Source organism: Physeter macrocephalus, chromosome 17 (genome assembly GCF_002837175.3).
Source record: "Physeter macrocephalus isolate SW-GA chromosome 17, ASM283717v5, whole genome shotgun sequence".
NCBI lineage: Eukaryota > Metazoa > Chordata > Mammalia > Artiodactyla > Physeteridae > Physeter > Physeter macrocephalus.
Window position 1 is genome coordinate 7473187 of NC_041230.1, and position 25497 is coordinate 7498683.

At 35.5% G+C, this 25497-nt stretch overlaps 2 protein-coding genes and 1 long non-coding RNA gene across 4 annotated transcripts in view; 2 read left to right on the plus strand and 1 right to left on the minus strand.

The window, feature by feature from the left end:
• Positions 1–12251, plus strand: part of ZNF566 (zinc finger protein 566) — a 32594-nt gene extending 20343 nt beyond the window's left edge. For both annotated transcript variants that reach the window (XM_007115272.4, XM_028478154.2), the window contains exon 5: positions 10393–12251. In XM_007115272.4, the coding sequence (XP_007115334.1) occupies positions 10393–11417 (1025 nt within the window). In that variant the 3' untranslated portion in view covers positions 11418–12251. The remainder of the gene's footprint in view (positions 1–10392) is intronic.
• Positions 1–25497, plus strand: part of LOC102976833 (zinc finger protein 14 homolog) — a 142802-nt gene that overhangs the window by 23329 nt on the left and 93976 nt on the right. The gene's annotated exons all lie outside the window — the stretch shown is intronic.
• Positions 16555–25497, minus strand: part of LOC102976635 (uncharacterized) — a 29304-nt gene continuing 20361 nt past the window's right edge. Inside the window, exons 2-3 of the long non-coding RNA XR_448278.4 lie at positions 17445–17508; positions 16555–16880 (exon numbers count right to left, since the gene is read on the minus strand). This is a non-coding gene — a long non-coding RNA (uncharacterized lncRNA). The remainder of the gene's footprint in view (positions 16881–17444; positions 17509–25497) is intronic.

Here is a 25497-nt window from a genome sequence, read left to right on the forward strand (position 1 = left end):
CTCGGCATGTGGGATCCTCCCAGACCGGGGCGCGAACCCGGTTCCCCTGCATCGGCAGGAGGACGCGCAACCACTGCGCCACCAGGGAAAACCCATATATACATTTTTTAAAAGCACTATTTCTTCTTAATGTTTTCTTTTTAAAAATATTTTCTTATTTATTTATTTTGTTTGGCTGCATTGGGTCTTCATTGCTGTGCACGGGCTTTCTCTAATTGCGGCGAGTGGGGGTTACTCTTTGTTGCGGTGTGAGGGCTTCTCATAGCAGTGGCTTCTTGTTGCGGAGCACAGGCTCTAGGCACGTGGGCTTCAGTAGTTGTGGCATGCAGGCTCAGCAGTTGTGGCTCATGGGCTCTAGAGCGCAGGCTCAGTTGTGGCACACGGGCTTAGTTGCTCCGCGGCACGTGGGATCTTCCTGGACCAGGGCTCGAACCCGTGTCCCCTGCATTGGCAGGTAGATTCTTAACCACTGCGCAACCAAGGAAGTCCTATATATACATTTTTTTACTATTCTTTTCCATTATGGTTTATCATAGGATACTGAATATAGTTCTCTGTGCTGTACAACAGGACCTTGTTGTTTATCCATTCCATATATAATAGCTTACATCTGCTAACCCTAACCTCCCACTCCATCCCTTCCCAAATCCCCTCCCCCTTGTCAACCACAAGTCTGTTCTCTATGTCCGTGAGTGTGTTTCTGTTTCGTAGATAGGTTCATTTGTGTCATATTTTAGATTCCACGTATAAGTGATATCATGTGGTATTTGTCTTTCCTTTTCTGATTTCACTTAGTATGATAATCTCTAGTTGCACCTATGTTGCTGCAAATGGCATTATTTCGTTCTTTTTTATGGCTGAGTAATATTCCATTGTATATATTTACCACATCTTCTTTATCCATTCCTCTGTCAATGGAAATTTAGATTGTTTCCATGTCTTGGCTGTTGTGAATAGTGCTGCTGTGAACATAGGGGTGCATGTATCATTTTGGATTAGAGTTTTGTCTAATCCAAATGCCCAGGAGTGGGATTGCTGGATCATATGGTAATTCTGGTTTTAGAAAAACTGTTAGAATTAATAAATGAATTCAGTAAAGTTGCAGGATACAAAATCCACATACAAAAAATCAGTTGCATGTCTATACACTAGTAATGAACACTCAGAAAGAGAAATTAAGAAAAAAAATCTCATTTACAAGTGCATCAAAAAAAAAAAAAGAATAAAATACCTAGAAATAAATTTAACTAAGGAGGTGAAAAGACCTGTACATTGAAAACTATAAGACACTGATGAAAGAAATTGAAGAAGTCACAAATAAATGGAAAGCTACTCCATTTTCATGGATTGGAAGAATTAATATTGTTTAAATGTTCATACAACACAAAGTAGTCTACAGATTCAGTGCACTCCCTATCAAAATTCCAAGGCATCTTTCAGAGAAATAGAACAAACAATTCTAAAATCTGTATGAAACCTACAAAAGACCCTAAATTGTCGAAGTAATCTTGAGAAAGAAGAACAAAGCTGGAGGCATCATGCTTCTTGATTTCAAACTAGATTACAAAGCTGTAGTAAAAACAGTATGGTATTGGCATAAAAACAAACACATAGATCGATGGAACAAAAGAGAGCCAAGAGATAAACCCACATATATATGGTCAGTTAAAATGAAAAAGCCAAGAATATACAATGGGAAAAGGACAGTCTCTTCAATAAGTGGTGTTGGAAATACTGGACCACTGTCTTACACCTTACACAAAAATCAACTCAGTATGGATTAAAGACTTGCATACACGACCTGAAACCATAAAATTCCTAGAAGAAAACACAGAGGGTAAGCTCCTTGACATTAGTCTTGTATTTTTTTGGATATGACACCAAAGCAAAGGCAACAAAAGTAAAAATTAACAAATGGGATGACATCCAACTAAAAATCTGCACAGAAAAGGAAACCATAAGTGAAAAAGGCAGCCTACTGAGTGAGAGAAAATATTTGCAAATCATATATCTAATGAGTTAATATCCGTTTTATACATATAAACATACACACACACACACGCAGAACCCATACAACTCAATAGCAAAAAAAAAAAAAATACAATTTAAAGAAAATAAGAAACAAATGGAAATTGTAGAACTGAAAAATGCAATGGCCAAAAATTTTTAAACTCACTGGATAGGCTCAATAGGAGAATGGAGAGAACAGAGGGAAATTAGTGAACTAGAAGGTAGATCAAGAGAAATTAGCCAATATGAATAACAGAAAAAAGATTGAAAACTTAAAAAGAGTGACTCAGGGACATGTGGGACAACAAAGGTTTCATATTTATGTCACTGAAGTCCCAAAAGGACCATAGTAAATGAAAGAAACATAGAAAAATAATGTGTTACTTGTAGGGAAACAAAGATTTGAATGACTAGATTTATCTTCATAAACCATGGAGGCCAGCAAAAAGTGGAACAATATTTTATATGCTAAAGGACTGTCAACACAGAATTCCATAGCCTGCAAAATCTCTTCAGAAATGAAAGTAAAATTTAAAAAGGCAATATTGCAAATGTACATGGCAACTGAAACTGTGGCCTGAGCATCCATATGGGGCTAGGAAATAGTGGGGACAGTGGGTAATGAGAGAGTCTGTACCCTGTCTCAAAGGAGTAAGCACTTGTTAAGTCTAGGAGACAGCTGTCATGAGAATACAGGCCTAGTGCTGCCGCATAATCTGGTCCTTCAAGGAAAGGCAGAAATCCAGATTTCTGTATTAAATCTCCTGATATGTCAACACTAGTAACTAATTCAAAACTTTAGAGAACTATTGGGGCAACACCAAACACAAACATGTGAATAGGATACAACCTGATTCATTGGGTTTCTACTTATATAGAGTTATCTTTTTCTTTGAACCTCAGAAATTCTACCAAGGTATATCTAGTTAAAACTCTTTCCTTGGGACTTGGCCTGGTGGCGCAGTGGTTAAGACTCTGCGCTCCCAATGCAGGGGGCCCGGGTTCGATCCCTGGTCCGGGAACTAGATCCCACATGCATGCCGCAACTAAGAGTTCACATGCTACAAATGAGGAGCTGGCGAGCCGCAATTAAGGAGCCCATGAGCCGCAACTAAGGAGCCCACGTGTCACAACTAAGAAGCCGGTGAGCCGCACCTAAGGAGTCTGCCTGACACAACTAAGACCCGACACATCCAAATAAATAAATAAATAAATTTAAAAGAACAAAAACAAAAGTCTTTCCTCATAAATTCTGCTCAGCACAGAAAGGAACCATCTGATTACTAAGAGTTTTCTTTGACTCTGGGAATTTGTCTTATTGTTGGTTTTGCATCATCACCATATTCTCCTTCTGGAACTCATATTTTACATTTATTTTATTGCCTATATAAATTTCCTTCCCCATGAGCCTGTCATTTTTGGGGGGTAGGGGTTGGGTCACCATTTCTATCCTTTCTCTTGTGAGAATTTTTTTTCAAGAGTTAATTCTGGTTATAGTGATGATTCACTTTTCACTGTGGAATTTGAAGATTTAGCTTACTTTATATCCTCTTTCCTCATCCTCCATATATACTGTATATAGTATATATAATCCTCCATATATACTATATTACAATTTTAATTAAATTGTTGTTCAATTCACTCACTGACTATGTAAATGTTTTTTGTTGCTGAGCTCTGTAGTCACATTTCACTCCTTGTACAACTTTTCTTTTCCATGGAGTTAAACCTTGTCTTAATTGAGAGTTTGCTTAGTTTTCTGTTTATCTGTCACTAATCTCTTTTCAGACACATCAGGTAAGTGTGGGGTATTGTTTTGTTGTTTTTGTTTTTGTATACTAGCCTGGTGTGTCCTTTATTTTTTTTGTTTTTAATTTTTATTGGAGTACAGTGGCTTTACAATGTTGTATTAGTTTCTGTTGTACAGGAAAGTGAATCAGTTATACATATATCCACTCTTATTTTTTTTTATTTTATTTTTTTAAAGACTTTTTTTTCATGTGGACCATTTTTAACGCCTTTATTGAATTTGTTACAGTGTTGCTTCTGTTTTGTTTTGGTTTTTTGGCCCTGAGGCATGTGGGATCTTAGCTTCCCTATAGAACCTGCACCCCCTCCATTGGAAGGAAGAGTCTTAACCACTGGACTGCCAGGGAAGTCCCCCATCCACTCTTTTTTAGATTTCCTTCCCATTTAGGTCAACACAGAGCATTGAGTAGAGTTCCCTGTGCTATACAGTATGTTCTCACTAGTTATCTGTTTTATATATAGTAGTGAATATATGTCAGTCCCAATCTCCCAATTCATCCCACCCGCCCCTTCCCCCCTTGGTAACAATAAGTTTGTTTTTTACGTCTGTGACTCTGTGCTTTGCAAATAAGTTCATCTGTACCATTTTTCTGGATTCCACATATAAGTGATATTATACAATATTTGTCTTTCTCTTTCTGACTTACTTTATATGACAATCTGTAGGTCCATACATGTCACTGCAAATGGCATTATTTTGTTTCTTTTTATGGCTGAGTAATATTGCATTGTATATATGTACCACATCTCCTTGATCCATTCCTCTGTCAAAGGATATTTAGGTTGCTGCCATGTCCTGGCTATTGTACATAGTGCTGCAATGAACATTGGGTGCATGCATCCTTTTGAATTATGGTTTTCTCCAGATATATGCCCAGGAGTGGGATTGCTGGGTCATATGGCAGCTCTATTTTTAGTTTTTTAAGGGACCTCCATACTGTTCTCCATAGTGGCTGTACCAATTTACATTCCCACCAACGGTGTAGGGGGATTCCTTTTTCTCCACACCCTCTCCAGCATTTACTGTTTGTAGATTTTTTGATGATGGCCATTCTGACCAGTGTGAGGTGATACCTCATTATAGTTTGTTTTTTTTGTTTGTTTTGTTTTGTTTTTTTGCTGTACATGGGCCTCTCACTGTTGTGGCCTCTCCCGTTGTGGAGCACAGGCTCCGGATGCGCAGGCTCAGCAGCCATGGCTCATGGGCCCAGCCACTCCGTGGCATGTGGGATCTTCCCAGACCGGGGCACGAACCCGTATCCCCTGCATCGGCAGGCAGACTCTCAACCACTGCGCCACCAGGGAAGCCCCTCATTATAGTTTTGATTTGCATTTCTCTAATAATTAGTGATAGTGAGCATCTTTTCATTTGTTTTTTGCCCATCTGTATGTTTTCTTTGGAGAAATGTCTATTTAGATCTTGTACCCATTTTTTTGATTGGGTTGTTTGTTTTTTTGATATTGAGCTGTATGAGCTGTTTGTATATTTTGGAGATTAATCCCTTGTCAGTTGCTTCATTTGCAAATATTTTCTCCTGTTCTATGGTTTGTTTTTTAACTGAGATATCCCTCCTCAAACGCTCTATTCTTCCTCCCCAGGTGTGATTGTAACATAGTTTTATTTTAGAATTTTCCTTTATTATCATCCAGTGGATTCCCTTAGGATCATCCCTTTGATTCCCTTAACTCCTCCCCTTTGAATTTGTTTTGATTCTCTTCTGTATTTGCATGCCTTGGATACTTTTGTATACTTAGACTTTGGATCTCTTGCCTTCCTCTCTCTTGATTTGTTTCCTTATTATTCTGAAGCACATCTTTCAAAAGCAACCAAGGGAAGGATGCAAAAGAAGTAAATAGGAAGTATATTTTGTGAATCCTTTCATGAATAAAAATGTTTTCATTTCACTCTCATAATTTGATTGATAATTTGACTGGAGATGTCATTTTAGGTCAAAAAACTTACTTCAACTTTTTAAAGGCATTGCTCTGAGGATTTCTAAAATCTTCTATTATCTAGTGCTGTGGAGAAGTCCAAAACCCATTCAGGTTCTTAATTCTTTTAAGTGACCTGTTTAATCTCTTTGGAAGCTTTTAGCATTTGTTATTTATTTATGATGTTCTAATATTTCGTGTTGAGGTATCATGATGTTGATTTTATTCTTTCATGTACCAGGGCACTCACTTATTCCAGAAACTAAAAATCTCTGAAATTTTCTTCTGTAATTTTGTTGATCATTTGTTCTGCATTGTTTTCTTTTTCTCTGTTCTCTATGTTTCAAATGTTGATTGATCATTTTTTATGACCAGTGCTTGGCACCATGTCTGACACATAGTAAGAGCTCATTAAATTTTTTGAATGATTGAACACTCGTAATTCAGATCTTAAATTTTTTGTGCTACCTCTAGAATTTCTTTTTCTTTTTTTTAAATTGAAGTATAGTTGATTTACAATGTTGTGTTAGTTTCTGGTGTACAGTGAAGTGATTCAGTTATACATGTATATATACATATTATTTTTTCATATAGTTCTCTGTGCTATACAGTAGGACCTTGTTGTTTATCTATTTTATATATAGTAGTTTGTATCTGCTCCTTTTTTTTCTAGTTTCCATCTCTTTTTATGTTGTACTTTCTGTGGGGTTTTGTTAAGTTCTCATCTTTGTATTTTTATTTAAAAAACATTTTCAGTATTTCTTTTTCTGACATCATTCTCTTATGGAATTGCTATATAATATTGTTTTTAGAAGCATTCTTTTCTCTTTTTTTTAAGAAGCATTCTTCTTTTGAATTTTGTTTTTTTTTCCTCCGTTGTCTCTCCTGTTTCTCTTTGTGTATTTTAAGCTCTTATTTTTTTTTGTTTTTGTTTTTAATTAATTAATTTATTTATTTTTGGCTGTGTTGGGTCTTCGTTGCTGTGCGCTGACTTTTTCTAGTTGCAACGAGTGGCGGCTACTCTTCGTCGTGGCGCACAGGCTTCTCATTGCGGTGGCTTCTCTTGTTGCCGAGCATGGGCTCTAGGCACACGGGCTCCAGTAGTTGTGGCATGCGGGCTCAGTAGTGTGGCTCATGGGCTGTAGAGTGCAAGCTCAGTAGTTGTGGCACATGGGCTTAGTTGCTCTGTGGCATGTGGGATCTTTCCGAACAAGGGCACGAATCCGTGTCCCCTGCATTGGCAGGCAGATTCTTAACCGCTGCTCCACCAGGGAAGTCCCTTAAGCTCTTATATTTAATGTTTTCCTGAAATAGCTAGTGACTCAAAGCTATTTGCTCATATAAAACTGTGGCATTAAAAAGCTGATTTGAGCTTGTTTATGACAGGATTTGTAGATTTATTGGTGGTATTTACTGTAGAGTGATCTGCCTAGAACAGTTCATTGGCTGACACCACCTATCAGGTCTTTTCTCTTGGGCTGATTTTCTCCAGAATGGGATCCTCTACTTTCTTTCTAGAATTAATAAAATAAGCGTGGCTGGCCGATTCTTGAGAGTTTACTGGGTATAGTGGACTGTGGAATCAGCCTGCTATGTGGAGTAGGTTTGAGAACCTGAAGTCTGTCTCTTTCTTACAGATTTTCAATTAATTATCCTTTTTGCAACGCTTATGCACCCTAGTTTCAAGGGTACCTGGTGATTGCATTCTTGAAAATATCTGGTATTCTACAGTAAGACTAATCTGTGACTTAGGTTTCAAGGCTCAATGTTAATACATTTATTACTATTCCATCTATTCTCTAGTTTCCAAATTTTTGTTGATGCTCTTTTTTTTCCCCACTCTCATTGTCCTCATGGAGTTTCTTCTTTTGTTGAATCTCATTACTATCGTTAGTGACACTTCATGAAACAGCAGTAATAAATGCATATATCCGATGTGCCATATTTGCAAAAAGTGTGTCCTTTTTATTTTTAATTAATTAAATTTTTGGCTGTTTTGGGTCTTCGTTGCTGCGCACAGTCTTTCTCTAGTTGCAGTGAGCAGGGGCTGCTCTTCGTTGCGGTGTGTGAACTTCTCATTGCAGTGGTTCTGTTGTTGCGGAGCACAGGCTCTAGACGCATGGGCTTCAGTAGTTGTGGCACGCGAGCTCAGTAGTTGTGGCTCAATGGGCTCTAGAGCACAGGCTCAGTAGTTGTGGCACATGGGCTTAGTTGCTCCGCAGCATGTGGGATCTTCCTGGACCAGGGATCGAACCTGTGTTCCCTGCATTGGCAGGTGGATTCTTAACCATTGCGCCACCAGGGAAGTCCCTGTCCTTTTTCCCTAGAGGAAATTTTTAGACGTTTTTCATTAAGGAGTATATATTTAAATACTTCCTAATTGAGTCAGTCAGTAAATACTTGTTGATCTTCCAATATGTACCATGTACCATGCTCAGAGTTGGATACACATTGATGAAGACAATAGACATTTTCCTTGCCTTCACAGAACTTAAGACCTATTGAAGGAAAAGGTAGTAAATGAACCTAAATAAGTATGTAATTACAAATTATGAAAATCCTGTTAAGGAAGAGAACAGAGTGCTAAAAATATAATTACAAGGAGGGTGTTATTTGGTCATAGGATCAGAGAAGACCTCAGAAAGTATGACCTTTATGTAGAGATTTGGAAAATGAGTAATAGTTACCAAGGCCAAGAGTAAAAGAAAATACCTTCTATACATAAGGAAAAGTACCTAGAAAGGTCTAAACGGGGACTAATAATTAGGAGCATTTGAAGAACTATAAAATAGGACCAATGTGGATGGAGCTTAGAAACCAAAATAGAGCATAGTGTGAGATTTGGTTGAAAGGCAGGCAGGAACCAGATCATTCAGAGTTTTGTAGACCACATTCAGGAGTTTGGCTTTTATTGTAAGAGCAATATTATATAGGAAACCACCAAAGGATTTTAAGCAGAGCATTGGTAGGCTAATGCCATTCTAGTGACACGGATTCAAGACTACAAACCTCAAGAAACTAGGTTGGAGGCTATTCCAGTATTCCAAGGGAGAGATATTTCATATTAGGTATTATATTGAATATAAAGGGAAGAGTGTCAGGATATATTTAGGAACAATATTAAACAGTATTTGCTAAATAATTATATGAGAGGAAGATGAATAAGATGGTACTAGAATGATCTTCACTTTTTTGGCTTGAGGTTTTTCCTCTGGGTCCATAGTGTGGTCTTCAAAACACTTCACTTGCCTAACATCCCTATTTTTATATGGAAATTCTCCCATCATATTGTCTCCCAAATACTAAATAATTATTTAATACCAAGTCTTTTTTCATGTAGTATACCCAGTCCTCACAATGATTATAAGTTAGTTATCATTCCTGTCATATAGACAGACAGTTGGGGGCTCAGAAAGATAAACTAATTTGCCCAAGAAAACAAAGCTTGTAATTAACTGAGTTTGAGTTCAAAACTCATACAACTGAATCTTGTACCTCTGATCTTTCAATAGCAATACACTGCCTCCCATTATATTCTTTTCACTTCTCTTTGAACCTAAAAATGCCCTTCCTGTCCGTTGGTCATCACTACTACAGTGCTTGTGCACTTGTTAAGTCCTCTCCTCTTTTTTCCTAAGTTCAGAATCACAGAATTCCAAAGCATAGTATTTTCATCAAACCCCAAGCATATACCATATCGAGCCACAGAAAATCCTCCCTATGTAACACTCATGCTAGGTTCATTCAGCACCTGACTTTTCTTAAGGTACTCTCCCAACTGGATTGCCACCTTCTATTTCCCTGTCATTGGTTGAAGAGAACCTAAGCCTCTAGTTACTTAATCTAGAATTTTCAGCAATGATGGAAATGTCTGATGTTTGTGATTTCCAGTATGGTAAACACTAGCCATATTTGGCTATTTCTAACACTAGAAATGTGGATATTGCCATTGAGGAACTGAATTTGAATTTTTATTTAATCTTAATTATGTTAAATTCAAATAGACATATATGCTAGTAGCTACTGTAATGGACAATACAGATCTAACCAGGGCCTGGCAAACTTTTCAACAGGCCAGATAGTAACTATTTTAGGCTTGCGGTCAGTGTGGTCTCTGTTGCAACTGTAGCTCAAAAACAGCCATAGACAATACATAAATGAATAAATGTGGCTGTGTTCCAATAAAACTTTACTTATAAAAATTATTGCAGGGCTGCAGTACATAGTTTGCCAACCCCTGGACATTCTCCCTTAGACATATTCATTTAATCCTGACAACCACCCTATTAAGTGGTATGATCATTCCCCTTATTTTACAGTTCATGCTGTGCACTGCTCTTATATGTGCGTTTGCATATGCTGTGAGATTTTTTGTGTGTGTATGTATGATTAGAGCCATCCTGTAACAAGGGAGTCTAAGGCATCTGTATATTTAGCAAGCTCCTGTAAGTAATTCTGATTTATAGCAACGTTTAGAAACCAGTGGCTTACTTACTGTCCTCACCTTACTATGTCATCTCTCTTCACTCTTCTTTTCTTGTCCATTTTAAAAATTTTCAGTTTAATTCTCCCATTTTAATTGAAGTTTTATTTCTCCCGAACAAGAAAAATGTGAGTGATTGCTTTCATATTTTCTTTCAGTCCTGGAGTCAAGATGTGAGACCAAGAAATTATTTCTGAAGAAGGAAATTTATGAAATAGAGTCAGCCCAGTGGGAGATAATGGAAAGACTTAGAAGACATGACCTTCAGTGCTCTAGTTTCAGAGATGATTGGGAATGTAATGGCCAGTTTGAGAAACAACATGGCTCTCAGGAGGGACATTTCAGTCAACTGATATTCACCTGTGAAGGCATGCCCACTTTTAGTCAACATCCATCCTTTACATTACAGCAAATCATTAGTAATAAAGAGAAATACTGTGCAACTAAGGAATATAGGAAAACCTTTAGACATGACTCACAGCTTACCACCCATCAGATGATTCATACTGTTGAGAAACCCTATGAATGTAAGGAATGTGGAAAGGCCTTTAGACATCCCTCAAGACTCAGTCATCATCAGAAAATTCATACTGGCAAGAAACCCTTTGAATGTAAGGAATGTGGAAAAACCTTTATTTGTGGCTCAGACCTTACTCGACATCACCGAATTCACACTGGTGAGAAACCCTATGAATGTAAGGAATGTGGAAAGGCCTTTAGTAGTGGCTCCAACTTCACTCGACATCAGAGAATTCACACTGGTGAAAAGCCCTATGAATGTAAAGAATGTGGGAAGGCCTTTAGTAGTGGCTCAAACTTTACACAACATCAGAGAATTCATACAGGGGAGAAACCCTATGAATGTAAGGAATGTGGCAATGCCTTTAGTCAGAGCTCACAACTTATTAAACATCAGAGAATCCACACAGGTGAGAAACCCTATGAATGTAAGGAATGTGAAAAGGCTTTTCGTTCTGGTTCAGACCTTACTCGACATCAGAGAATTCATACTGGTGAGAAGCCCTATGAATGTAAGATATGTGGGAAAGCCTATTCTCAGAGTTCACAACTTATTAGTCATCATAGAATTCATACTAGTGAGAAACCCTATGAATACAGGGAATGTGGGAAGACCTTTAATTATGACTCACAGCTGATTCAACATCAAAATTTGTACTGGTGATAAAACATAGAATATATGAAATGTGTGCAAATGCTTTTATTTACAGCTCAAAACTATTAACATCAACTATTTAACAAAAGAGAATTTATCTCTATATGAATCCCTCTAAATAGAATAAGGTAGAAACATCTTATTTGCTGACTACAGCTTGTTCAGCCCAAGAAAAATCATGTAGGAGAAACACCCTATGAGTAGAATACGTTTTGGAAGCCATTTAATAAAAGCCCCTATTTCCCTTGCCATCAGGTAATTCAGTCTACTAAATACTCAAAATGACAACAGCACTTCTGGCACCTTTCTAACCTTATCTTAAACATCAGAGAATACATGCTGAAATGTGATCCTGTGATTTTCATTTTATTTTCCCCTCAATTTGTCTATAGTTGTAATATTCTTAATCTTTTAATCCATTTAAATTTATATAACTGTAAAATCCATCTGTGTATATCATGGTTTGTAAAATATCTTTATTTTTAAGATACCTTTAATACCCAAGAGCAGTGACCTCTTTATTTTTGAAGATAGCTTACTCCTTTTGCTCTTTACAAAATTTAGACTTTCTTGTTATAAAAATGTTCATGTAATGATTTACCACTCAGTAAATAGAGATCCTTTACTATCTTCATGGTGTTTTCCTTGTGTTGCTGTAATATCATTTCATCAAATCCCTATTGATAGACATTGTAGTTTCCTCCAGCGTTTTTGCCATTATACACAGTGCCCTGACGGGCATTCTCCCTAGGTATATCTTTGTGTCATGTCTTTTATTTTAATTGCAGAAATAATGCCTCAATATATATTTTCCTTATAATAGGTTTAAACATTACAAGTAAGGCCTTTGACCACTATCCTTGTACCCATATCCCTCCCTGTTTAGTATTTATCCTTCCTGAGCATTTTTCTATGTTTTTATACATATATGTTTTGGTAGAAATTATAAAATGGGGATAATTATAATACCTACCTCATAATTTTGTGTGAGGATCAAATAAAGAGACACAAAGTGCTTAGAATTGTGCCTGTCATATAATAAATAGATACCCACAGAATGTTGGTCATTGTTAATTGTATTCATCGTTGTCATTATTAGTATTATTTGTTGAAAAGCAACTGTTTCTACAGACCTTACTCAACATCAGACAGGATAGATAATTGAAGAAAGACCCATTGAGGGTAATGAATTAAGAAATTTTCCATTATCACTTACTTCCTATGGAACATGAAGTAATCCTAGGTGTTGGTGGGGAAAGTAATGTGTGTAATGAGTAGGAAAGGCTGTATTCAGACTGGTATCCTTTTCACTACATCATATAATACCTAATATAAAGACAGATGATAATATAGACAAAACATTGGTGACACTGATGAAAAAGTATGAAAAGACAAACAGCATTATGTTTGAAAATGAATATGCATGTGTATATAAAGAGAAACCTTATAGTGACTGATTTTAAATGTTATACTGAATACAGTACTTCCAATACATTTGAAAACCTAAACAAAATTATTTTTTTAGGAAAATAAAAATTACAGTATTGACTCAAAGAGAATTAGAACTCTTGGGAGTCTCATAAACACAGGTAAAAGGGGAAATTTAGCATGAGATATAGTAGCTATTACTAATGAAGCATCAAACCCAATTTCTTTTCAGGCAGAACTCCTTTTTTAAAAAAATTGGGGTATAATTGATATCAACATTATATTAGTTTCAGGTGCACAACATAATAATCTGATGTTTGTATACATTGGAAAATGACCAGCATAATAAGTCTAGTTAACATCCACCACCATGCATACTTACAGAATGTTTTTTCTTGTGATGACAACAGGAAAGACTTTATCAAGTATTCAAGGAACTATTTGTTATATAGAAGTAAACATCTCATAACATACTCTAACATAATCCTGATGTTAGATATGGATTAGGAGAACACAAACAGGAAGCTATTTTTCAGGGTCATCCGTGAAGATATATACAAGGATACTAAAGAAAATAGCAAACTATAGGTATCTATTAAATGAACAGAAATGAACCTGCATTGGGACAGTAACAAGAGGATCCCCAGTGCCCAGTTCCAGCTAATGAGTGCTATGAGAAAATGCAGGTCTTGTTTTGCCAGCTCTTTTGACTTTTGGGGAAAATCCAGAAATCTACATTTTTTTTCAGTGTGTGATAGCCTTTGATTTTTAAAATGGCAGCTAGGGTTTTGTTTGGTTTTTTGTTAAAGGTGGTATGGACCAAAGATATATTGGTGCTGCAAGTAGCCAGTGACCCACAGTTTACTTTTGTTCTGGACACTAGAGCAGTGAGTGTGCAAAAGGGTCACAGGAGGAGTTTTTAATAGTGCAAATCCCTTAGCCCCAAGGAAACTTAAGGGCGGCAGGGGAATAGTGAAATACAAGATAATTTACCTGGAATTTCTTAGATGTGAAAAGTATTTTCAGAGATAAAGTAGCTAAGCTCCAAATACAGGTTTTTTTTAAGGACTTGATCCAGTCCCATATTTTCTACATGCAGTTGTTTATTCTCAGCATCATGTCATTTAAAAACTAGGGTATATTTTATATGTTGTAATCCCATTCTTGAGCTATATAACTGTATACACACACACAACTGAAAATAAGAATAAAGAGTTAACCTACTGAGAAAAATAAATAGCCAGACCATCACTCTAGCAGCAAATATGTCACTGGAATTATGCATTCTGTTTTAGACCAAAGGTCAGCAAACTTTCTGTAAAGGGCCAGAAAATAAATATTTTACCCTCTGTATGTCATACTATTTCTGCTGCAACTACTCACCTCTGCCATTATAGTGTGGAAGCCTACTAAAGTTTCTTAAGAAATCCTGAAGTTTAAAAAAAAAGTGTCCCACAGCTTAGCTTTGTTTAGGTTTAGGTTAGTGTTTGAGATGGGCCTTTACTGTGCCTCAATTTTCATGCTCAGCAAGCAGCTTCTTACATTGAATGGTACCATTCTGGGGAAGGAAAATCCATATATCCAAAGTTACTACAGATCTGTCCTTCTATGCCCCACTCTCTTTTTTCTTAGATCCCATATTAGAGGACTTTAAAAAACAAAACAAAACATTGAGCTACTTTATTTTTTACAAGGCATGAAGAAGTAAAATATTTAATAATTTGAGATAAGTAGAGTGAGCAACATATCTGCAGATGGAAGAATTAGTAAAGACGAGGCTGTTTTCTTCTAATATTTTGCATTACACTAAAATGAGAACTAAGTGAAATTTTATATTCTTTTGTCATTTTACAGTCATTTATTGAGTTCCTCATCTAAAATTACAAAAGTAATGCATTTGCACTCGAACCAATGAAACAATGCCAGTAAAAAGAAGAAAACAGTATCTCTGCTCTCCATTCCTCACTCCCTTCCCCTCTGTCCATTTCCTTCTGAGGAATGTCTAAACCTCGTGTATCTCCCCCATATATTTCTTCATGCTTAAACAGTAACACAAATAAATTATTTTAGTATTTTTTTACCCTCCAAAATGGATGATACTTTATACATTTCTCTGTAATTTGCTTTTTACATTCAACAGTACATTTTGGATTTTCTTTCAAGTCAGTAAATGATGATTGAACTTAGTTGTTTTAATGGTTACAGTATATTCCACAGTATGCTTGTACCAATACCTACTCAACTACAGTATTTCCCCAGTTGTGATATTTCATATTATCTCCTCTTCTTTGCCATTTAAACTTAGTGCTGCAATAAACATTCATATATTATATTCTTGTCTATTTTATTTCTATAAAATAGGTTTCCCAAAACATTTCCAATGTTTTCCATGTTTCTTAGAAAAGTATTGCTTATAGAAAATTTCAGAGGACAAGAGGATAAAGGAAAAAAGTGCAGTTTTTCATATATGTGTTTATGTGGGTATGTACACACACAGATTTAACACTTAATCCATCTGGATTGATTATTATATATGGTTTGATATAGTATGTTGGCTTGTTCTCATCCAGAAATAAAGCCAATTATGCCAGAAACAATTATTAAACTATTGAACTATTAAACTATTCATCTACTGAATTAAAATACTATCTATCATATATTAAATGCTCATATCCTCAGACCTATTTGCCAGCAATCTTTGATTTATACTTTTCAGTAACTCATTACTTGTAAATAAAAATACATATATTATAATTACATAGTTTTTATCTGAAAATAAAGACATGTTTCTTCATTAGATTTAAAAATTTTTTTAATCCAGTTCCAGTAAAAATCCTCATTGGGATTATATTTTGAATCATTAAGTTTAAATATAGAATATCCCAAATGAATGCACGATTGACACTGACTGGATATTCATTAATATATATGTATGTCTTGAAATTTCTTTGAGAGCTCTTCATCGTCCTTATTCTCTAATATCTTTATAATGTACATAAAATATAATATATATAGTCCTTAAGATATGCTAGTAATAGCTGAAAGTTTAACATATTTTATTAGGGTATTGATTATAAAGTGATAGATTCTTTTGATCTTTTATAATGTGCAGATAAAAGATATACCCATCTCACAGTATTACACCTATTTTATTTTCTTGTCTTATTTCATGTTGTAGACCTGATGACAGTGGATTTTGAGCAGGACTTCTTCTTTTTTACCAGATTTTCCCCATTTTTACAGACTGAAGAGTTGGATTTTGAGGATAATTTCCGCTTCCTGTTTTCATCCCTACTCTTGTTTGTGTGTCATAAGAGAAATGATATATTACCTTGGTGAAATGTATTAAAACATAAATTACCTCCCTTTATTTGACCCTGAATTTCTCATGTTTCATGGGGCAGGCTATGATTCTCTATGCTGACTCTGCAGACCCATTCCTCTGCTGGTATATGTCCCAATATCTAGAGTTTGAATGAAGTATTAGGTTGTGCATTTTAACTCCAGGTTCAAGCTGCCTCTTTCAATAAAGCATTACCAAAAAAATGTTCTATTTCTCAATCAGTCCAGAAATCAGGATGAGAGAGTTATAGTTAATTATCACCCACAAAAAATTTTTCTGTAGCCATTTTTGTTTTATTTCTAATTTTAATGGAAGCACATTAGTTACAGTCAACATGTTCTACATTTTATTAATTTGAGTGGATAAAGAATTCATTCAAATGGTTTTGAGTTGCTCATGGAAAATCTTAATGTGCTGAAGAGCAAATATACAGAACCAGAAACAATGCTCCAAATAATGACACAGAGCTTGTGTGGTGAGATCACCACTGCTGCTGCTGTACACAGAATCCCCAGCTGACACTACTGACACCATGGGTGCTGGGCTCTGGATGTTCCTGCTACTGCCACCTGTGTACCTGGGGTTACCCATCACCCAGATGGAATTTTCACAGTCCTTGTTCCTTTGTACCATCAGCTTGCTGTTTGGAGAGGAGTGTGTTTGCGTGCTGAAGCCTAGGTTCCATCCCTGTGCATTAGCTGCTGTGGAGACAGATACATTTTCAGATTAGTGAGGATCAGCCTCTGCTGCTTTAAAAAAAAAATATATATATATATATATTTATTTATTTTTGGCTGTGTTGGGTCTTTGTTGCTGTGCGTGGGCTTTCTCTAGTTGCGGCAAGCGGGGTCTACTCTTTGTTGCAGTGCGCGGGCTTCTCATTGCAGTGGCTTCTCTTGTGGCAGAGCACGGACTCTAGGTGTGTGGGCTTCAGTAGTTGTGGCACGTGGGCTCCAGTAGTTGCGGTTCACGGGCTCTAGAGCGCAGGCTCAGCAGGGCTCGAACCCGTGTCCCCTGCATTGGCAGGTGGATTCTTAACCACTGTGCCACCAGTGAAGCCCCCAGCCTCTGCTTCTTAAAGACAGATGTTTCCCATCATAGCAAGGGTACACATGAACTGGGCAGCCAAATGAATGGCCAGTGTTTATAAGATGGCATCCCATTAATCATACATAATTATTCCCACAGCTGAAATTGAAAACCTCACTTAAAATAATATAGCCATTCCCCCATTCAACTGAAAATGTTCTGGGTAATGTCTATACCTCTTCTATATCTGTCAGGATCCTTTGTAGACATTCTGTAAATTTTGTCTTAAGTGGTAACAACCTACATAGAAGAAAAAGAGTAAAAAGAAATGTAAGCATAATATATAGGTACATATAAATTAGACAGATGCTCCAGTCTTCTTCTCTGTAAATGACAGTTGTGACACACTCCCTTTTAATTTAGTAGATTGGGGAGTTTTTATAGGTAAAGTGACCTAAACCTTTATGAAAAAAGGATCTGAATCCTTGTTGGTTATTATAGTTTTCTATTAACTTTTACTACTGGAAATGATTTAGAAGTAGGAGTTGACCCAGGGGAATCTTTGTGTTCTATCCATGTTCCATTTGGAAATTTCAAACCTGTCTTTCCCTTGAGAGCCAGGATCAATCAGCCTGGCAAACACCAACCTACACCCTTCTTCTTCTTCCACCCCAGCCTTTGGTCTGTTGTCCAGGGTCACAAGGAGCTCTAAATAGCCAAGTTATAGGCTCACTTTACATTGTATTGGAATCACTGTTGTGTCCACTGGTGAAAGTATTTATTCATATATTCTCTACATTATCCTTAGACAATGTTTTTGATATTTAGGTTTGACTTTCATAATATGCTGAGATTTGATTATAATTTATGGTCTCGATATAAGGGGAGGGGAGCATGAGAAGAGTAATACTATTGCAAGATAACTACATCAGACAAGATCTTCAAACAGGTATCTCTAGTAATGCATCTTGGCTTAAAGTTTAGGTTGTCTGCTAGTAGTATAGTTACATGAATTGTTTATTGTTTGTATGATATAATTTAATTTCAATTAATTAAATTTCAATTTTTTAATTTCAATTTTTTGTATCCTTAAGTTATAGATGTGTTTTCTAAACACAATATAGTTGCATTTTTTAAATTCACTATGACAGTCTTTGTCTTTTAAATATAGTATTAGATCTAATTTATTCAATGTAATTACTGATATATTGAGCTTTAAATCTACCATCTTTAATCTTTTCTGTTTATCTTGCCAACTCTATATTCTTTTTTTCTCTTTGTTTTCTTCATGATTTAAAAAATTGTCATTTTGTTTTTTACCTCTATTATTGGAAATTCTACATACTATTTCTATGCTTTAAGGGTTACTTCAGAAAATATCATGAATACTAAAACCTATCAAGGTCTAAAACAGTTCATATCTTTCTTCACTCCCATGACAATAGAACATACTTAGAGTACTTTAGCTACATTTATCTACCCATATACCAATGTAGATTATTGTTTTCTTGCATATTTATTATATTTTTTTAACCTCATAGACATAATTTTTTATAGTCAATGTTCATTTACATTTGCCCCCATAATTCCTATATTGCTTTTCATTCATTCTTGTTTCTCAACACTTCCATTGGGGATCATTTTCCCTATGTCTCATTATTATTTTATTTCAGTGGATAGTATTTTATTTCAGCTATCATTCCACTCTCCTAACTTTCATTGCTGCTGTGAAAAGTCAGCTGTCAGTCTAATAGCTAATTTGAGGGTAATTTATCCTTTCTTATTTGCTGTTTTAAGATTTTCTCATTGTCTGATTTTATGTAGTTTCTCCATAATGGGTCTAGGTTGAAGGATTTGAATCAATGGTTTAGAGACTGTCATCATCTTTGGAAATTGTTCATTTATTGTTTCTTCTAATATTGACGTTTAGTTGCAACTCCAACCCTATCTGGCATATCTTTAAACTCTCTTTTATATATAGCCTCATTTTGTCTCTCTGTGATAGATTCTGTGTATTTTTATCTTTCTTCCAGTTAAGTAATTCTCTTTTCTGTTTTTTCCAATTTTGTGCCCAACCTGTACAATAAGTATATAATTTCGGTTATTGTACTTTTCACGTATGAAAGTTTTACTTTGTTCTTTTTCAAATCTGTAATTTTTATAGTTCCCTACACATATTTTAAAGAAATAAAATCGAGCTTTAAACATAAGCAAAGTTCTTTGGTAACTTGTATCTATGATTCAAATGAAGGCCTATTGTCACTATCTTGTGTTTCTTCTGGTTCTCTTTCATAATACCTTGTTTCACTGAGGGCTTAGTTTCTTTTACCACATGCTTCTCATTGACCTTGAAAATAATTATTTGTGAAGATTCCCTGAGATCAAGAAACAATTAATATTACTTCTGCCAGGAAGATAAGGGTACCTGTTGGAGATTACCTTAAACCATGTTCAGGGCTTGAATTCCTGTCCCATACAGGCTTTGTCTACTCAGGCTCTAAATATGCTTGAGGGCTAGTAGACATGATATCTTATCCTTTTAGAATTCCAGTGTTTGTTCACTCTCTGTGTAACTGGAACAGTTTTCCAGCAAATACAAATGTTTTCAGGCCTGAGTGGCTTTCAACAGCACTGACTTTTCCCCTCCATGTTTACATGCTGCAAAGGAGGAGAAAAGTTATAATTCCTGAGACTCTGTTGTTCGTCGTTGTTGTTTTTTTAAATCTTTTTTTATTTCAAAAATAAAACACACACAGAAAAACCACAAAAATACACCCAAATGAATTGTTACGAGACAAATACCCATGTAACCATCACTCAGGTCAAAAAATAGAAATTTACCAGATAAGTCAGAAATTCCTCCATGTGTTCTGTCCCAATCATTACCTTGCCCTGTCTCCAAAAGTAACCACTACCACTCTCCTAACTTTTCTTCCTTGCATTATTTCTTCCTTGTGTTTCTTTATAATTTATCCATTTGTACATCTCTAAACACTATGTTTTACCTTACCCCTTTTTTAAATTTGACATGTCTTTTAAGTTTCTTTTAACCTACAATATTTCTCCATACTCATATGTTAATAACTGTTTTTTAGTTTTGCTGGGTATAAAATATTTGGCTCATATTTTCTTTCATTGAGTATTTAAAATATGCTATTCCATTTTATATTTCTAAATATACTGTATTTACTGTCAAAATGTCTGATGATAACCTGACTTTTTTTTTTTCCTCTTAAGAGTCACTTATGGACTTCCCTGATGGTCCAGTGGTTAAGACTCCATGCTTCAATGCAGGGGGCATGCATGGGTTTGATCCCTGGTTGGGGAAGTTCTGCATGCTAAGCAATGCGGCCAAAAAAAAAAAAAAAGTCACTTATATTTATTTCTCCCTAGGTCCCCAAATAATTTTTTTCTCTTCTTTAAAGTAATTTTACTAATATGACTTGGAGTTTGTTGTTCTGAATTGATATTCTCAGGTACACCATCTACTTTTTCAATATGCAAATCTTTTTTATATCAGTATTATTATTACTATTATAAGTTTTTAGTATTCTGTTCCTTTACTTTTGTTTTCTTCTTCAGGAACTTCTGTTAATATGTTTGATCTTCTTTGCCTATCTCCAATATTTTTCTCTGTCTCTCAAGTCTTTTTAAATTTCTTCATTTCTTTCCAATTTTAGAAAATTTCCTTTTTTACCTTCTATTTCTCTTAGGCATGTCTTGGTTTAGTCATTGTTGTATTCCTTCTGGTTGAGTCTTTATTTCCTTTTTTAAAAAAATTTTCATTGGAGTATAGTTGATTTACAATGTTGTGTTAGTTTCAGGTATAGAGCAAAGTGAATCAGTTACACATATACATAAATCCACTCTTTTTTTAGATTCTTTTTCCATATAGGCCATTACAGAGTATTGAGTTCCCTGTGCTATACACTAGGTCCATATTAGTTATCTATTTTATATATAGTAGTGTGATATATCAATCCCAATCTCCCAGTTTATCCCTCCCCCCATCCCCTGGTAGCCATAAGTTTTGTTTTATACATCTGTGACTCTATTTCTGTTTTGTAAATAAGTTCATTTGTACCCTTTTTTTAGATTCTACATATGTGATATTATATGATATTTGTCTTTCTCTGTCTGACTTACTTCACTCAGTATGACAATCTCTAGGTCCATCCATGTTGCTGCAAATGGCATTATTTTGTTCTTTTTATGGCTGAGTAATATTCCATTGTATATATGTACCACATCTTCTTTACCCATTCTTCTATTGATGGACATTTAGTTTGCTTCCATGTCCTGGCTATTGTAAATAGTAAATAGTGCTGCAATGAACATTGGGGTGCATGTATCTTTTCAAATTATGGTTTTCTCTGGGTATATGCCTAGGAGTGGGATTGCTGGGTCATATGGTAGTTCTATTTTTAGTTTTTTAAGGAGAGTCTTTATTTCTGAAATGACTCTTTTATTTCTAATTCTTTTCTGAGTTAGCACCCCATTTCTGAATTTTTTTGGTTCTAATTTATATTGTTCTCTCATATATTGTATCATTTTCTAAATGCGATATTAGCTCATTTTGAAATAGTAGGTTCCAATTTTGATCTTTCTGATATGCTTTCATTGTCTGTAAGGATGTTATTGTATTCCTTATTCTCTCTCTCTCTCTTTCTCTTTTAAAATAGTAACTTTTATGGAGTTGGTCTGATACCTTTCTGTTACTTATTTTTATATAGTAGTTTCCCTGAACCACTTTAGAAGGAGGCTTGATTCAGGGTAATTTTTTATACCTAAAGAGCTCCTTCTGTAGGCTTCACACAGTGTTGAAAAAGAAATACACACACACACACACACACACACACACACACACACATATATATATATATATATATATATGGGCTTTCTGACACTTAATTGCTCTCCTCCTCCCTCCCACTTTTATCTGGACATTGACTTCGATTCTGTTTTCCCTGTCCGGCTCAATTATGATTCCCCATTCTTTGCATTTTCTCCTCAGGGAGGAACTTTCTCCTGGAAAGAAATTTGGGCTGTCTACTTTGAAAGTTCTCACAGACAAAGCTTCACAAGCCCCTTCCGTCATGGAAAACTTGCACTCCTCTCTCATTGGTGTGTGCAAAGCTGCATCCTGTTTCAGCTGTTGTTCTCAACTTGGCCCACTGTGCTTTTCAGTGAATATGTTTTGGTGTTCTCTTGTTTTCAGGTTACTTCAGATGTCCAATTACTTTGCTTGGCTTCCTTCTTCACAGATGCACAGATTCACCATGCAGGTATTGCATTATGATTTTTCCCTATCTGCTTTTATTTGGGGATTCATGGGGATGTTATCTGTATTAGTTTGCTGGGGCTGTCATAACAAATTACCACAGGCTGGGTGGCTTAAGCAACAGAAATTTATTTTCTCACAGTTCTGGTTGCTATTAGTCGAAGATCAAGATGTCAGGAAGTCTTTTCCTGCCTCTCTCCTTGGCTTGCAGATGGCCACCTTCTCACTGTGTCCCCACATAGCCTTTCCACTGGGCCAGCACTTCCCTAGTTTCAGAGTATCCAAATTTCCTCTTCTTATAAGAAGAGACTGGATTAAGGCCCACACTAATCATCTTAATTTAATCATCTCTTTAAAGCCCCTGTCTTCAAATATGGTCACATTCTGAGGTACTGGGGGTTAGGGTTTCAACATATGAATTTGAGGGGAGGTGCAATTGAGCCCATAAAATTGTTTCATCCAGTTTTACTTAAATGTTGCCAATAGGTTTTTGGTTTTACTGGCTGCTTGCTCTATATTTGTGTGGGGATTTGGGACGATTTTAAAACTTTGCTAATGTAAGTCCTATTTTTCTAGAATTTTTTTTACTTTTTATTGGCATTGTTTAATCAGCTTTATTGAGGTACAATTTACATGCAGTAAAATTCACCAATTTTAAGTGTACAATTTGATGACTTTTGAAAAATGTATACAATCATGTAATTGTTACCACAAGCATGATTTAGAATGTTTCCTTCACTTCAGAAAGTTCCTTCAGGGACTTCCCTGGTGGTCTAGTTGTTAAGACTCCATGCTTCCAATGCAAGGGGTGCAGGTTCGATCACTGGTTGGGGAACTAAGATCCCACATGCCGTGTGGCACAGCCAAAAAAAAAAAAAAAAGTTCCTTCATGCCTTTTTGTCATCAACCCCTTCCCCTATCCCTGCCCCTGGCCTCTGGTAGCCACTAATCTACTTTCTGTCCACAAAAATTTCAACTTTTCTAGAATTTCATATAAATGGAATCATACAGTACATAATGTATTATGTAAGACTTCTTGTATTTAACATAATTCTTAGAGATTCATTCATGTTGTTCTGTGTATCAGTAGATTATCTAATTCTTTTTTTCTTTCTGAGTAATACAGCACTGTACGGAAATACTCTGATTTGTTTATCTCTTCACCAATTGATGCACATTGGGTGGTTTTCATTTTTTGGCAGTGTGAATAAAGCTACTATGAACATTCAAGTGCAAATCTTTGTATAAGCAGGTATTCATTTCTCTTGGGTAAATAAAGTCATATCTGGGTCATATGCTGAGTATATCTTTAACTTTATAAGAACATTGATATGTACCATCAATGTTTGAGAGTTCCAGTTGTTCCATAAACTTGCCAACACTTAATATTTTCAGTTAAAATTTTTAACCATTTTAATGAGTGTGTAGTATCATCTCGTTTTAATTTACATTTAATTTATATTTTAATTTACATCTCACTGTTTTAATCTACTAGTGATGTTGAGCATCTCTTCATGTGGGTTTTTGTTCTATTTTGTTTTGTTATGTCATTCATATATAATTTTTGGTGTAGTATCTGTTAAATCTTTTACCAGTCTTTATTGGGTTATTTGCCTTCTTATTGTGTCATGAATTATGTGTATATTCAAGATACAAGTCCTTTATTAGACATATGGTCAGCAACTATTTTCTGCCAATCTGTAGCTTGCTTCTTCATTTACTTAACAGTGGATTTTGAAGAGAAAACCTTTTTAGTTTTGATGAAATCAGTTTATCATTTTTTTTTCTTTCATGGTTCATGCTTTTTACATCCTATCTAAGAAATATTTCCTAAACCAGGGTAACTAAGATTTATCACTTTTATTTTTAAGTGGATTGAAAGAATTCAGGGTTGGGCAGTGAATAAAAAAGAAGCTCAAGTCATAAGTTTAAGTAATATATCAATTATAATAAAAATATGGGAGTCAGGGAAGAATACTCTATAATAATAGTCTATGGTATGAGCATATCAAAATTCATTTGCCCACATTTTTTTGAGACTTCAAACACAATTCTTTAATTATTTGGAGTTGCTTCCCCCATACCTTCCAACACTAGGCAACCACTAATCTATTTTCTGTCTTTATAGATTTGCCTATTCAATATGTTTAATGTAAATGCATCATATAATATGCTGTCTTTTGTGTCTGCATTCTTTCACAGAGCATGTTTTCAAGGTTCATCCATGTTGTAGCTGTGTCAGTACTTCATTCTTTTTATGGCTGAAAAGTATAAAAGTATCCTGTTGTATGTATACTACATTTCATTCCTTCATTCATTAGTTGCTGGACATCTAGGATGTTTTCCCTTTTTGGTTATGATTAATAATGCTATGAACATTCATGAAATTTTTCTGTGGACATATAGTTTCATTTCTCTTGGGTATATATATCTAAGAGTGGAATTGCTGGGTTGTATGGTTATATGGCTTTAACAGTTCGAGGAACTTGCAGACTGTTTTCCAAAGAGGCTGCACCATTTTATATTTCCACCAGGAGTGTATGAGTGTACTGATTTCTTCACAGCCTTGTCAACACTTGTTATTATCTGTCTTTTTAATTACAACTATCCTAATACATGAAGTGGTATCTCATAGTTTTGACTTGCATTTCCCTGGTGACTAGTGACGTTGAGCATATTTTCATGTGCTTATTGGCCTGTATGTATCTTCTTTGCAGAAATGTCTATTCAGATATTTTGTCCATTTTTAGGTTGGGTTGTCTTTTTACTATTAAGTTGTAAGAGTTCTTTATATAATTCTAGATGAAAGTTCCTTATCAGATATATGACTTGCAAAATTTTTTCCCATTCCGCGAGATGTCTTTTCACTTTCTATTTTTTATTTATTTATTTTTATTTTTTAAACTAAAAAAAATTTTGGCTGCATTGGGTCTTTGTTGCTGCACATGGGCTTTCTCTAGTTGTGGTGAGCGGGGGCTACTCTTCATTGTGGTGCATGGGCTTCTTGT